Raw genomic sequence first — 14,756 nt, forward strand, 5'->3', positions numbered from 1 at the left:
CAAACACTGTTTAAGACAAACTTCCTAGAAACTGGAAGTAAATGGTTGATGAGGATGATCGTCTTGTCGTTGTACCCATATCTCAGCCTAGATCAGTTGTATTAGAGGATAAACATCTAGAGCTCATTGTAAAGTTTTCTAGAGGTTCATCGCATGTGCTGTAGTTGAAGCTTCTTTTAAGATCAAGGCTTGAAGACCTTAAACAGAAAGGAACTGTTTAAATTTTCTGTGACTGAGCAAGATGCATTAATACATACATACAGCCTGTATTCTGAAAACTGCAAGTATACTTGAACCACATTGCAGCACTGTTTATGAATACCGTTCAAGCCAGTGTCCTTTTATTCTGTGTTATTAATCTACTGCAAAGACTCGGCTGCCTTTTTATTTAGACATTTTTAAAAATAAGCACAATCCTATCACAAACCATATCACCAGGCGCGCCCTCTGCTGGTCAGGAGAGGCAACTGGAACATGGCGAAACAAAAGTATGTAAACATGAAGTTGTTTTTTTTTTATTATAAAGATTAACAATTTCATCAATAGGTACTTTATTATATTTTACATAGTCTACAGATCAAAGTGAATCAAAGAATTTCAAATCAACTGTGAAACTGATTGTTATGAAAATGTTTGTGATACTTAGAACCAGCCCACTGGGCCAGTGCATATGAAACTGTGAGATGAATTAACTAACATCAGTGAAGCGTGTTATCAGTGCACTGATAACATTTGATAGTAACTGAAGTCAAAGTGAAGAAGAACATAGTCTGAACAGGTTCTGTGGAAGGGTGAGTTTTACAACAACAAAAACTATGTCAGTTTGTATAAAGTGTTAAATAGTGTTAATGAGACAAAGAAATTCTAAAAAAAAAAAAAAACTTAATGGAATAAATACATGATACACATTAATAAACATTAAAAGTACAAATTTACACCCAGTACTGTTTCATGTGGATTGCAGGTCTGTGATGTTTATGTTTGGGTATATTATTCTGTTTGACATAGCAGGGGTCATAATAATCCCACTCCAGAGCTGAAGCCAGCACTCCACTGGACAGGCCGTCACTGTCTGCAGACAGAATCCGCAGGGAGACCCCTGAAAGGAATTGCATTTCCACTTTAGATGTTTATTGGATCAAAGGTTGTACTTTGCTGCACAGTCTGTTTTCAGTGATTGCAAACTGGAGGATTCATATCACACAAACTTTGGATTTTTATGTGCATGAATTACACTCCGATATCTTTTCTTCATCTGCGGTCAAATTCTACGCAGACATTCTTCGTAGTAAAAGGTCAACAAGAAGAAAACTTTCTAATCTTTCCAAGAATTTAGTGTAGATATCACTGCCCGTGATCACTAGTTTACAGATTTCTGCAATTATTAAAGCAATTATTCACACTTAGACACTTCATTAGGTATATCTAACTAGTTCTGGATAGGACTGCCTTAATTCTTCACGGCATAGATTCAACAGAGCGCTGGAAAGATTCCTCAGAGATTTTGATCATTATTGGCATAATAGTGTCATACGGTTGCTGCAGATTTCATGCCCAAGGTGCTACTGATTTGGATTTAGTGCATGTAGATTTCAGGTGATTACAGTGAACTCATCGCCATGCTCACAAAACCAGTTTCAGATGATTTGAGCTTTGTGATATGGCACGTTATCCTGCTGGAAATAGTCAGTAGAAGATGGGCACACTTTGTTCATAAAGGGATGGACACGGTCAGCAACAACACTCAGACAGTCTGTGGCATTTAAAAGTTTGCCAGTATCCCTCACACCATTGTACCACCAGCCTGCAATGCTAATACAAATCATGGTTTATGCAGCACATTCTTACGCTACCATCTGAATGTCACAGCAGAAATCGACCAGGCAACATTTTTCCGCTCTTCCTTTGTCCGATTTTGGAGAATCTCTGAGAACTGTGGCCTCAGTTTTCCTTAGTTGCCACTCCTAAAGAGTGGCACCCAGTGTGGGGTCTTCTGCTGCTGTAGGCCATCTGCTTAAAGGTTTGATATGTTATGCATTAGAGATGCTCTTCTGCATTTCTTATTTGTATCAAGCGGTTATTTGACTTACTGCACTCTACCTATTCTCCTCTGACCTCCAGCATTAATAAGCCAGTTTCACTCAGAGAGCTGCCCCTGACTGGATGTTTTCTCTTTTTCAGATCATCCTCTGTAAACGCTCAAGATGTTTGTGTGGGGGAAAAAATTAAAAAAAATAAAAAATAAATAAAAAAATAACAGACGATCAACAACTTCTAAAACATCCTGGCACTAACAACCGCACAATGTTCAAAGCCAATTAAATCACCTTTCTTCCCCAATCAAATGCTCAGTTTGAACTTCAGCAGGCTGTCTTGGCCATGTCTGCCAAGAGTTGCTGCTATGTAATTGGCTAGTCTTTGTATTCCTGAGCAGCTGAACAGATGTACCTGACAAATTTGCCAGTGAGTGTACGCATAAAAATCATGGGTCAGTTTCCTGATCATTTCTGGGCTACAATCAAAATTTAATATGCCAACATTTTCTTATTTGTCTAGAAACTGGTGGATTTAATTTAAGAGTACTTTCAGTCAGGAATAAAATGTGTTTTCAAAATACATGCAAGCCCCATTTCATGTATGGATCAACATCAGTTATTGAAGACATTTGTATACAGTGAAGTTGTTGTAGTGGTGATCATTGTGAGGGGAAGTACCTGCACTTGCTCCAAAATCACTATCCAGTCCAGGACCCGCTGCAGATGCGTTCAGACAGGACGCCTCTGAATGCAGGTTGGTGTACTCGCACTCCATGTCTATCTTGTCAACCCTGCACCCTGCAACACCTGGGTCCACACCCGGCAGCATCTCATAAGTACTGCTCCTCCGAATCAGACCCACAAATTCGGTCTCCTGCAGAAAACAAAGGGATACAAAAAGCTGCTCATAAGAACACGATCTACTGCAGACACACACACACACACACACCTCTTTCAAGGATTAACATCTTCCAGTGATAAACTGCATCACATCACACTTCATTCAAGATAAAATTAGACTTATTTCTTCTATGTGCTGAAATACTTGCAAATATATATTTTGCAACATCTAAAATAACCCCAAAAGATCTTAAACGTGCAGGCAAACTATATAGCAGATGGATTACCACCAAACCAGTGCTGCCCAGGGCTTTGGACTCCAGACAACCTTCAGAGATTCCTTGTGTAATAACTTTCTTTGGTATATTTTTATTTTACAGATAGTTTATTTGGTAACATCAGAGCATGCAACACAAAAGCAGTTACTAATGGGAGGGTTTTGCTGCTTCTAGTGAGGCCTTGAACTTCTCTTTGCATTTGTACTTAATTCAGCTACCACACACAGGAAACCTGTGCACACAATGAGCGGTAACAAAGGGGTTAACGGGGCCCTAAATTGGGTTAATTAAGCCAGTTGCGCAGTTTGAAGTATTTGCGACTCAACGTTTAATACTTTGTCAAAAAAAAAAAATTGGGAAAAAACCCAATTACTCACCATAGGAGTGTTTGGAGGAACAAGGTTCACTCTGGTTTCAGTCCCTGAATCGTGCGGTAAAACTTGTGTACTCCTGCGCCAGCCTGTTTTGCTGAGGCTGTAGGTCCGTGAGCTGGAGGCCAGGTTTAGTCTCGGGGTAAAACAAGCTTCTGGAGAGGTTGCCCGGATGGTGCTCGGCGCTCTCTGAGACCCTGAACCTGTAGCGCCATCTGGCCTCAGAAGCCGGATCCTGTGATCCAGACCGATCCTTTCCCTGGAAGAAGCTCTGGAAGAAGTAACGGGATGAGGGAGCACGGGCTCTGATAGCGATAAATACGCTCTCCGCCCGTCTTGGCGCAAAGGAAACGCCACATCGGACAGTCTGACTCTCTGAGGAGACCGCAAAAGCATCTCCTCCGTGCGTTCTGGCCACAGACTGATTTTCTTCTTTGACAGGATCAGTAACTTGTAACCCAGCAAGAGGCAGTTCAGCAGAAGCAGAACGACCACGCAGGGAACGAGCAAGAGAACGACTAAGGTCAAACTCGTCACAGGGTTCCCTTCAGTCAGACTGGATGCTGTGGTTTCACTTACTTGCGACATTTCATTCCTAAACACATGGAGGCTGAATTTGGGAAAACTTCAGATTACAGGTCGTCTCTCTTTACACAGGTGGCTCGATCTCTTAAATCAATGTGGACTGTCTTTTTTTTGTTTGCCAGTATTTTCTATCTGATGCCATCCTGCATCTCAAATGTATGCAGCCTCCAAATATGAGTGTTGTCCTTAATCATTCTTGTCTCCATCACTGTAGGCATGCGCTCTCACTGCTATCAGAGCACTGGCTTTATTTGACAGGACTGTGCAGCGCTCAGTTGGCCGCCACATAAATTACAGACCAACAGGTGTGCCTTATTGTGTGCAGGATGATGTTAGGACTGGCCGCTAGATGGCAGAAGATGACTGCTATATCGCTGAGCAACTTCAAATCTGGTCTGAAGTGTGATTTCGTGGACTGCAAATGTCTGAGAGTTCACTTATGTAAGTTTAGGATTTGAAAATAATAAACTTTTATCCAATAGTGAGGCGGAAACAGAAGTCAAATTGTTCTTTTTCTTTATTTTTCATGCTTTCAAACATCTCTATATCAAGTAATAATAATAATAACAATAATAATAATAATACATCAGCAGGTGGCTCATCGCAGATTATATACAGACATTTCAAATCATTCAATAGAACATTTGACAGATGAATCTCTTTTAGAGACAGTGTTTCAGCATTTTGTACACAAAGTAGATCTTTGTAGACAAGTATGTTTGCTATTGTAATAAATCAATGCAAAAGATCAGTCATATGAACACCATATAACTATAATGATGACAGTAGTAGAAGTAATAATAATAATAATACTAAAGTTGTGTTATTTCCCTTACATGTTTCTACCATTGAGGTTTAAGGAAGTCTATACAGACTTGAATAGCACACTGATATCCTGCGAAAGGTTTGCAAGTATAACAGTACAGATAACTCATTCAAGAGAAAGGCTATCGAGTCAATGGATGCCCTCAGATACCAAAGACCCCCATTAATCAGCTGTCAACTCACTGCTCGCACAGCACTGCTAAGTTGGTGTGCATTGTGCCGAGCGCCCGCAGAAAGTCATCTCCTCGCAAAAAGTTGCACGTGATCTACAACTTGCTTATGCGCCGCTTGCCGCTTCCAAACACAATAAGAGGTTGTGATTTGGTTGTGATAGCACCTCGGGCAAGGCTGTGTTTGTGAACTGGTAAGAACTGGTAAGAGTCACCCGGCTAGCACTGCGCCAGGCTGTGCTTGATGATCTCTCGGGACTGAGGTGGGATTCTGTCTGGGAAGGCCACCTGGAACTCAACCACCAAGTCGCCTCGCTGGGATGGGCTTTTGGGCAGGGGAAGGCCTTCGCCCCTCAGCCGGCGGACGGCACCGGGTTTGATGACATCGCTGCAAGGCAGAGGCATCATCCGGTTGTCAAGCGTTGGAACGTTTACTGTGCAGCCGCAGAGAGCCTGAAGACAAGAGAAAAAAGAGAGAGTTAGCCCTGCAGACCCATGAAGCTGTTAACCTGTTTCACAATTCTTTTTTGAGTGGCCTAATTATGAGTGGAATCCAGTTTCTCTAAAAGTGTCAAGTTGCATAAGAGATAAATGTGGGGTGTCTGTCCTTCTGAAACAATTCTCTGTGTTATTTTCTGCGTTATGCAACAGACCGGTGTTACAGATGTTATAATCGCTGCTCCGTTTACTGGCTCAGTGTGGGCGTTAAGTGTTTTAGTGACTGAAGTGAGCCATAGGAAGATGGAGGAGCTCTTTGAAATGTCATTCTCTGTGACTGCTACCCTGCTAATCTGTGTGTGGGCTGGTGGAAGCGAGAGCCAGAGACAGAGTGAGCCAAAAAAAAAGAAAAAAGGCGCCTGCCTTATACAAGCAGAGAAGTCTGCAGCCAGCATAGTAGTTGTGAGGGAGGGTGAAGTGCAATTCGTGGGGGCAGTCAGTATTGGGAGCTAAATTTAGCTCCTGCTTGCTCGCTCTCTCTGCAGGGGCTGATGAGGTAAACGGAGGCGTTGGCAGGCTTACTGCTGTTTCTGTGTTTGTGGGGGTCTGTCAGCCCGCTGTAAGCTGAGGGGTTCAGATGCCCATAACAGAACACTCTGTTCTGTTCCTCAGACTGCAATCAAAGATATTGTCCTCCCTCCCTGCATTTGGCAGAGATTGGACCTTCAATCTTATGTATTACTGCTGTTTTTTTCAGGAATCGATTTTCTCTGGCATTTAAGAAAGAACGTTACTCAATGGTTATATAAAGGACAAGAAGTGGTGCATAGATCTTAGCCTTTATCTGAGTAGGTGTAAGTGGTTGTATCTGAGTATAGGCCACTCATATGTTTCATAATGTATCTGATGGCGATGCACCAAACTCACCTCTTTAAGGGTGATCTTGGCCGTGTAGACGAGGTTGGAGCCCTCTCTCTTGTACTGAGGATGCTCCTGGTCCCTGAGAATGAAGGTGATGTCTGCGGGGGCGCTGTTGGGGGTCTCGTCCCCTTCCCTGGGGAAGGTGATCTTGGTTCCCGATTTCCAGCCTTTCTTTACCACCACATTCAGCACCTTCTCTTCTGTTCGCAAGGTGCGGCCGTCTGGGTTGAGGCGGCTGCGGGTAATCTTCACATGCTTGGTGCAGCCCTGCATCACCTCCTCCAGGGTCACCAGCAGGTCGTGCACCACCACTTCGCCCTGCAAGCGCCTCGGGCCTTTCCGCAGGCCACCGTCGGGGCCTGCAGACCCGCTCACGTGGCTGAAGGTGAACCGTCTGAAGGGGTTGAAGAGGTCGTCGTCGCCCTCTTCGTTGCCAAAGAAGATGTCGAAGTGGTCAGAGCCATTGAAGAAGGAGGAGAAGGTGGAGTGGGGGTCGCCGTGGAAATTGCTGCGGAAAATGTTGCCTCCGTTTTTAAGGCCTGAAAAGGGGAAAGAAAACAGGTTCAAGTCAAACTGCTGCAGAACGTCTCCTAATTTAATGTTCCCTAAGTTCTCTTCATGCCACCTTTTCTAAAATGATGTAGAGACCAAGAAAACTCTTCTGTTTCTCCCTCAATAGCTAATCAGCCTCACAGCTGTCGCATTTCACATGTTGAGCTTGTTTTATAGGAGTGGGAGTTATCACACATCAATATTTAGCATTTGATGATGACATGAATAGTTAATCTAATCGCCCACGCTACACTAATCACTCAGATGGCAGTTACTAGTGAAGCTATTTAAAATGCTAGCAATCACAATTTCAGATCCTCGCCCTTCCTCACCTTCCTCTCCAAACTGGTCGTATATGCTTCTCTTTTTGGGGTCAGTCAGGATCTCATAGGCCTCTGCGATCTCTTTGAACCTGTCCTCCGCGTCAGCATCGCTGTTCTTGTCTGGGTGGAACTTGAGGGCCATTTTCCTGTAGGCTTTCTTGATTTCATCTTCATTGGATTCAGGGGAGACGCCCAGGACTTTGTAGAAGTCTTTGCCCGCGGGTTTGATGGGCAGACAGGGCACGTCCTGCTCTGACCTGGTGCTTTCCTGCGAAAACACACAAAAATGTCACATTAAAAACCTTTCTTCACCTTTTAAACATCAGCTTGTGCCAACCTTGTATCCCAAGTGTTGCCAAGCAGTGGCGAATAAGCATGCAAATTCAAACCTCTATCACCTAGAATGTTAAACAGAGTAGCTGATGCTCAAGATATCTTCCAAAAAACTGCTGCAGAATATCTATTAATATGCAGAAAATCCCCCCACCTCTAACAGAGTCTCAGTGGGAAAACACCCTTATCTCCGTGCTGCTGCATGTGCGGTCACATATCCATGAATTTCATAGGCTCATGCACAGCACAACGTGATGGGGGAAAGTCATATAAGAGGCAAAAGACTCTTCCCCACCCCACCTCAGCGACTGAGATACTCTGCAGCGATTGGCTGAAAGCGAGCCGGCAATTCTTACATATGAATGAATCCGGTACAACAGTAATGTGCCAGTTCTATACACACTGTTTAATTACACGGTGTCATTCATACGAACTGTCAGCACCGTGCAGCTTTACACACTTCATACATGCTAAAGACAAACAGCCCCAGAAACTTCCCCGCGAAAAATGCGAAACTTACCGCTGAGGACGAGGAGCCGGAGCTGTCCCCCCTGTGCATAACTCGCACTTTGCACTTGACATTGCCATTTTTGTGCTTCACACCGAACTGGGTCCAGATGAGAACCATGATGGGAAACTTAGCTGTGGTGCTACGTGTGTCGCTGTCCTCGGGGCTGGTGCTGAAATCGCTCCGCTCGCTTGCTCCGCTCGCTTTCCGTGCTGTCTGAGCTCTCCTCGGCTCTCCGTTAAATACCAGAGCGGCGGCTCCCCCCTCCTTTCCCACTAGCCGCTCCATCCGCCCACGCGGTGTGACTGAGCTTTCCCCGGACCCGCCCATTTCCTCACGCGCGGCAGGGGATGCCGGTGTCCTCAGCGCTCTCGGTGAAGAGCTATTGGCGCTCGGGCGATGATCACGCGGATGTTGCAGCCTCCCTTTTCCATCTCGAGACTTGTTTCCGGAGTTCTTTAAGGCAGATTTGAGCAGTCACGACTCGGTACACCGAGTCCTCTTTTTTTCTCCTTCCACAGACAGAACAGGCACAGTTATGAAAAAGAACTCATAAGTGCTGTCTGCCCAGACAAACTCCAGACAGAACATACCCTGCTGGGTGATGGAGCCCCTGTCCTCGAGTGCCATTTTTGCATTTAAGCTCACGCCTTGTCTTTCTTTTTACAGATTAAAAACATTTTTTCAGTGGATGGGAGGAACAAAAATGACTATATCTTCTTTATGTTGGTGGGTATGCAGAATCATTTAGGAATAGCCATTTCTGAAGTACATATTAATAATGCCATAATACCCATATTAGGCAAGATGCCCTCAGGTAAAAGGGCGTGTCCTTCACACCTAGTTTGATTCAGATCGATTCAAAATAATTATATGTATACATCATATTTATATATCATTTCTTTTAAATTCACATTATGAGCCATCACAGTGCACCTTATACTGTAAGGCAATGCTCATTCAGTTGCAGGGGGAATGTATTCCAGTTAAAATGTATTGTGACTATTTTGTTATGTAGATAATAGTACATGATTCTCTATCTACGACTGTCAAATCTAAATGAGGATAATAAGGATGTGGTCCCAGCTATTGAAAGGAAACGAATATGGCACCACCTCAAGGAACGCCTTGTTATGAACAGTTTTCAGACACATGATGTCTGTCATAAATTCCACTTTCACTCTTTGAACTTTGTTGAGACCATCAGGCTTCCTCCCACTGTCCAAAGACATGCAGCTTGAGGGGGTAGGTTAACTGGTACTTCTACATTGACCATGGCAGTGAATGTGAGTGCGAATGCTTGTTGTCTCTCGGTGTTAGCCCTGCAAGAAATTGATTACATGTCCATGGTGTACCCTGCCTTCCACCCTATGGCAGCTGGGATAGGGTTAGATAAGAGGAAGAGGGATACATGGATGGGTATAGTGTGTGTATATGTAGGGATCAGTGATGCATCATCTGAACAACTGTAGTTGGTTGGAGATTATGGTTCACACAGAGTTTGGTATTTTAGTCTTTTATCCTTTCAAGAGAAATGTGAGGGCTTGTGAGATGAATAAGAAAATAAGAAGGAGTGACAAAACCATTGTTTAACATGACAGGGGTACTAACTAGACTGCTGCTTTACACGGTAGTTTTAATCAGACGTCTGTTATGTTATGTAATTCAAATCTTTCATCAGACAGTTAATAGAAACTGTTATAATACAGTCGGGCGGCAGGAAAAAGGTAGTATAAATTCCAAGTGTCTAAAACCTGACTTAGCTATCAAGCTAATGTAGTATAACAGCAGAGGACGGAATGCAAAATTATCATTTTTTGGGGCAGCATCACAGTGAGTTGGAGTTATTGTGTTGGATTCCACTCTGTCACATCCCATCCATCCATCCATCCATCTTCATCCGCTTATCCGAGGTCGGGTCGCGGGGGTAGCAGCCTAAGCAAAGAGGTCCAGACCTCCCTCTCCCCAGCCACCTCCTCCAGCTTGTCCGGGGGAATACCAAGGCGTTCCCAGGCCAGCCGAGAGATATAATCTCTCCAGCGTGTCCTGGGTCTGCCCCGGGGCCTCCTCCCGGTGGGACATGCCTGGAACACCTCGCCCAGGAGGCGCCCAGGGGGCATCCTTGCCAGATGCCCGAACCACCTCAGCTGGCTTCTTTCGATGTGGAGCAGCAGCTGCTCTACTCTGAGCCCCTCCCGGATGGCCGAACTTCTCACCCTATCTCTAAGGGAGAGGCCAGCCACCCTTCGGAGGAAGCTCATTTCCGCCGCTTGTATCCGCGATCTCGTTCTTTCGGTCACTACCCACAGCTCGTGGCCATAGGTGAGGGTAGGGACGTAGATCCTCCTTGAATCGCTACCTTATCGTGGTGGAGGGGTTTGTGTGTCCCAGGGATCCCAGGGGCTATGTTGTCTGGGGGCTTTTGCCCCCTGGTAGGGTCTCCCATGACAAACTGGTCCTGGGTGAGGGACCAGACAAAGAGCGATTCAGAAGACCCCCATGAAGAGAATATCGAGGGAACAGTTTACCCTGCCCGGGATAGGGTTACCGGGGCCCCGCCCTGGAGCCAGGCCCGGGGAGGGTGCCCGAGGGCGAGCGTCTGGTGGCCGGGCCTTAGTCCATGGGGCCCGGCCGGGCACAGCCCGAAGAGGAGACATGGGCCCATCCTCCCGCAGGCCCACCACCCGCAGGAGGCGCCATAGGGGTCGGGTGCATTGTGAGCCGGGTGGCGGCCAGGAGCGGAGGCCCTGGCGGACCGACCCCCGGCTGCCAAGACTGGCAATAGGGACATGGAATGTCACCTGTCACATCCCAAACTCCTCATATTTTATATACTGACCATAATTCAAAAGAAAACTACATTTAGATGTTCACATGACCAAGAGCCAAAGCTGATTTTCTGTACTGTAAAGAGCTGCTAATGGAGATTGATTAAAAGGTCAGAATAGTATCCAAATCCTTCTATAAGTAAGTCTTGTCAGCAGATAGCCATCTTCATAACACCACCAAGCACTTATCTAAGCAGTGATTGTGATTATCTAAGATAACTCAAATTAAAATAAGGTTTTGAAATCCTTTTCTCCCCCTTGGAATTTACTTTAACCACCATGTTTGCTGTTGCTGGATTTTCCCATTGATTTCAATTTGTCCTCCTTTCAATGCCATTCCCCCCTCTTGTGATGTTTTTAGTAGCCTTTACTGAAGGGATGAGATCGTACAGTAGGTGCAGTTGTGTATAATTCTGTCGTCAATAAATGCAAACCTATGCAAGTAAAGCACTGGGCAGCTAGCAGCAAACAGCTGTAGAAGAAAAAGACAGCTTAGTGTTATGTAACTGAACGTGTTAAAAAAGAAAAAACCCTTGTAAGTGTTCAAATATCTTGTGAAAATTTGAGATATTACCTGAACCTGGCTGGCTGTTGGTGTTACATAAATTTTCAACACATCGCTGTCACTTACATGTGTTGCCACTTGCTTCAAATAAGCCAACAATCGTCTCTGAAAGCCTGCAGAGTCTAAAGGGCTGCTAGCCTGCGGCGCACACTCCATTCTGGTGAAATGTGTCGACAGGCTGGTTCTCAAGTACATCAAAGACTCCATCTCAAGCCAGCCTGGACCCTCACCAGTTTGCATTCACAGCCAAAAAAACTAAAGCAAAAAATCCCCAAAACTATAAAAACACAAAGCGTGCCATCTCCACAGCAGCCCCCCTCCACATCCCCCAGTCAGTCTTCACACACAGTGAAAACAACACTTACCCCCCCCCCAAGAAACCGTCCAACTTGGCAGTCTGGGCTCATGTAACACACTCGAGACAGTTTGGATTGACAGTCACGAATCCTCAGTTTTTGTCTTGTATCTTTACAGCATGTTATCTGAGTTAGTCTGAGTGAAGGATGTGGCTTTCTAATAAGCATGTAAATGGAACATAGCATAAGACGAGGATTTAGTAACTGCCAACAAACAGACAAACGGGTCATGTTCTCATATTTGAACTTATTCCTAGTGTCAGAGAATAGTAATAATAGTAGGCTGTGATGAATATGTGTTACATCGTGGCAAAACGTGGATACTAAACTAGACAATGGTGCTGGGATGATCCAGAATCAGAGGTAGCCAAATCTGCTGCTTTTGAAAAATGACATTATGGCTGACATACTGGCATTTTCTCTGTGTATCTGTGCCACTGAGCACCTAGAAGTCAATTTTTGGTTGTAATGACTACATTAAGCATAAATCTGTGGTAGGAAGTGACTGCCCCTCTTCTACTGGTCCTGGATGAATGATCACATGATGACATGTGCTGATTACTACACAAAGGCCACTCTTTTGATGAAATTCAGCAGTTCATCTGTTTTTAGTTTTTTTTTTTTTTTTACTCCCATTGAAGAAAAAACAAATTAGCGTTTCTATTTTGGGATCGTACTACACATACTATGAGATTACGACACACACAGAGCAGACTGCAGTCATGGATATAGAGTCGGTGTCACAGGGAGCGTACATACATGGCAGTGCTTCCTCCTCCGTGATGCTTCAGGCATCCAATGGAGGATGGAATTTCCTCAGGATTCTCCCTTCGTCTCACAGGAAGCAGCAGACAAATTTGGTTCGAACATGTTGAGCCAGGAGCGTCATGCAACAGATAGCAGCTCATCCATACTATTCACAGACTGAGCAGGAGAGAGTGAATCAGAACAGCCAGCATTCATAACTCCTGCCCACGGGAACAGTCAGTGTGTTTGGTCCTGTTTTTCGCACATTCACACTCTGTGTCTCTCTCACAGAGACACATTCAAAGGTGCCTGTCAGTCTCGGAGAAAATAATGCTAATTAAAGAACCAAGCAGCAGTAACACTGTTATTGTTAGGTGGTGAGAAGGCGGACAGCTTACACGGAGCCTGGTGTTCTTTGTGGTGTTGTTCGCGTGTTTTGTAGTAGCTGTACTGAGTGTTCACTCTCGTCTTCCTTTGTCCAGGCTGCTGTTTTTCTCCCCCCCTGCAGTAGTACATACTGTACCACTTTTTATTGTTTGGAATCAAATACATGAAGTTAACTTTAAATTATATATAACATGTCTGAGTAGACTAAAGCAGTGGTTAAACTACCTATTTCATACTATCAATTACTATTACTTCATGAGCTTCCATAAGCTCACTGCAAACCTCATTAGGTACACCACTTTAATTCTTTGAGGCACAGATTCAACAATATGCCAGAAACACTCTTCAACATTATACCATCACACATTTTCTGCAGATTTGTCGATGATGCAAATGTTCCAAAATTCTCCAAAGGTGCTCTGTTAGATTGAGATCTGGTGATGGTGGAGGCAATTTGAATACAGTGAACTCATTATGTTCAAGAATCCAGTTTATGACTAGGTGTGTTATTCTGCCAGAAGCATCCATCAGAAGATGTTTGTACTGTGCTGAGGTTATAAAGGGATGGACATGATCAGCAACAATACTCATGCAGGCTGTGAAGTTTGAAAAATTGTCATCTGGTGCCCACAGTGAGTCAGGAAAATGTCCCTGTTATGCTCCCTCTTTCCAAGGAAGGATCAGTACTACAGCAAGGTCTGCAGGCCCAAACACAATAGTTTATTTTTTTCAAGGTCAGGGTGGGCACATCCAGAAAAACCAACAAAACATTAGGTAAAGGGAACACAACTAACGTAACCTAAACAAGAGAATATGTATTAAAAGAAAAAGGCTTCCCACCCCTGCATCTACCAGGTGCATTATTTTAAAGAAGGATATTTACAATATTTACAGTATACATAAAAAGATCAAGCTGTTCTAGACACAGAACTCTCGGTCACACAACACTATGCAATTATACACACAGCCCAGCCTCGTTGGAAACAGGAAGTAAGCAGTGCCCAGCCAGTGCTGACAGGTACCAATTTATAGCGAGTACCATTCAGTCTCCAACCAATGGTCAGCTGTCGCCTGGAGCTTACATAATCAAAACACAACAGAAACAATGAACAACGCCACCCCCAGGTGTGGAGGAGCGGACAGAGTACACACAATGATGACTTGGGTCATAACAATCCTCCACACAACTACATTGCCGTCACCTGAACCACAAGCGCTTATTTAACATGTTGTTGCCTTCCTATCGATCTTAGCCGCTTCTCTCTCTACCAGCTGTCTACTATGCTGTCAGTCTGAAGCAGTCTTGCCCACCCTTCTCTGATTTCTGGCATCAAGGAGACATTTTCACCCAGAGAACTGATGCATGATATGTTTTCTTTTTTTTGACCATTCTTTGTGAATGATAGACACAATTGTTAGGGAAAAATCACAAGAGATTAGCAATTTCTAAAATGTTCAGACTAGCCCAAATCCATGTGATTTGCCTGATTAGACACTAATGAGCAAAGGAACAGGAGGGTTGTGGGTGTAAATCACTACTACTTAAGAAACCATCTTTGTGGCAGACACACTCTGTCCTCCAAAAGCATAATACCAGCCGACTCATAACGATGCTTTCAGTTCAAAACAAGGTGATGAAACAAAAGCAGACACTGAACCCACTGAGCCCTGAGCCGACACCCCCCCCACCACC

The 14,756-nt window shown here is 44.4% G+C and overlaps 2 protein-coding genes across 2 annotated transcripts; both read right to left on the bottom strand.

Annotated features, from left to right (window-relative positions):
• Positions 1-559: 559 nt before the first annotated feature.
• hwa (huluwa) lies at positions 560-4,383 on the bottom strand. The gene is made up of 3 exons (XM_039999917.1): positions 3,532-4,383; positions 2,715-2,910; positions 560-1,099 (listed from the first exon to the last, which is right to left on the bottom strand). The coding sequence occupies exons 1-3, from the start codon at positions 4,111-4,113 to the stop codon at positions 933-935; spliced, it is 945 nt and encodes a 314-aa protein (XP_039855851.1). The 5' UTR covers positions 4,114-4,383; the 3' UTR covers positions 560-932.
• A 215-nt stretch (positions 4,384-4,598) lies between these two features.
• zgc:122979 (uncharacterized protein LOC641576 homolog) lies at positions 4,599-8,410 on the bottom strand. Its single transcript, XM_039999915.1, has 4 exons — positions 8,193-8,410; positions 7,349-7,607; positions 6,471-7,003; positions 4,599-5,558 (listed from the first exon to the last, which is right to left on the bottom strand). The coding sequence occupies exons 1-4, from the start codon at positions 8,298-8,300 to the stop codon at positions 5,325-5,327; spliced, it is 1,134 nt and encodes a 377-aa protein (XP_039855849.1). The 5' UTR covers positions 8,301-8,410; the 3' UTR covers positions 4,599-5,324.
• Between the last annotated feature and the right edge of the window lie 6,346 nt (positions 8,411-14,756).

The sequence above is a fragment of the Simochromis diagramma genome, unplaced genomic scaffold (assembly GCF_900408965.1).
Source record: "Simochromis diagramma unplaced genomic scaffold, fSimDia1.1 OVJJ01000596.1, whole genome shotgun sequence".
NCBI lineage: Eukaryota > Metazoa > Chordata > Actinopteri > Cichliformes > Cichlidae > Simochromis > Simochromis diagramma.

Coding starts and splice junctions, on each gene's coding strand:
- hwa (XM_039999917.1), bottom strand. CDS start 4,113: ATGTCGCAAGTAAGTGAAACCACAGCATCCAGTCTGACTGAAGGGAAC. Junction 2,911..3,531: donor TTCCTCCAAACACTCCTATG/GTGAGTAATTGG, acceptor TGTTTTCTGCAG/GAGACCGAATTTGTGGGTCT. Junction 1,100..2,714: donor TGATTTTGGAGCAAGTGCAG/GTACTTCCCCTC, acceptor AATTCCTTTCAG/GGGTCTCCCTGCGGATTCTG.
- zgc:122979 (XM_039999915.1), bottom strand. CDS start 8,300: ATGGTTCTCATCTGGACCCAGTTCGGTGTGAAGCACAAAAATGGCAAT. Junction 7,608..8,192: donor CCGGCTCCTCGTCCTCAGCG/GTAAGTTTCGCA, acceptor GTGTTTTCGCAG/GAAAGCACCAGGTCAGAGCA. Junction 7,004..7,348: donor CGACCAGTTTGGAGAGGAAG/GTGAGGAAGGGC, acceptor TCCCCTTTTCAG/GCCTTAAAAACGGAGGCAAC.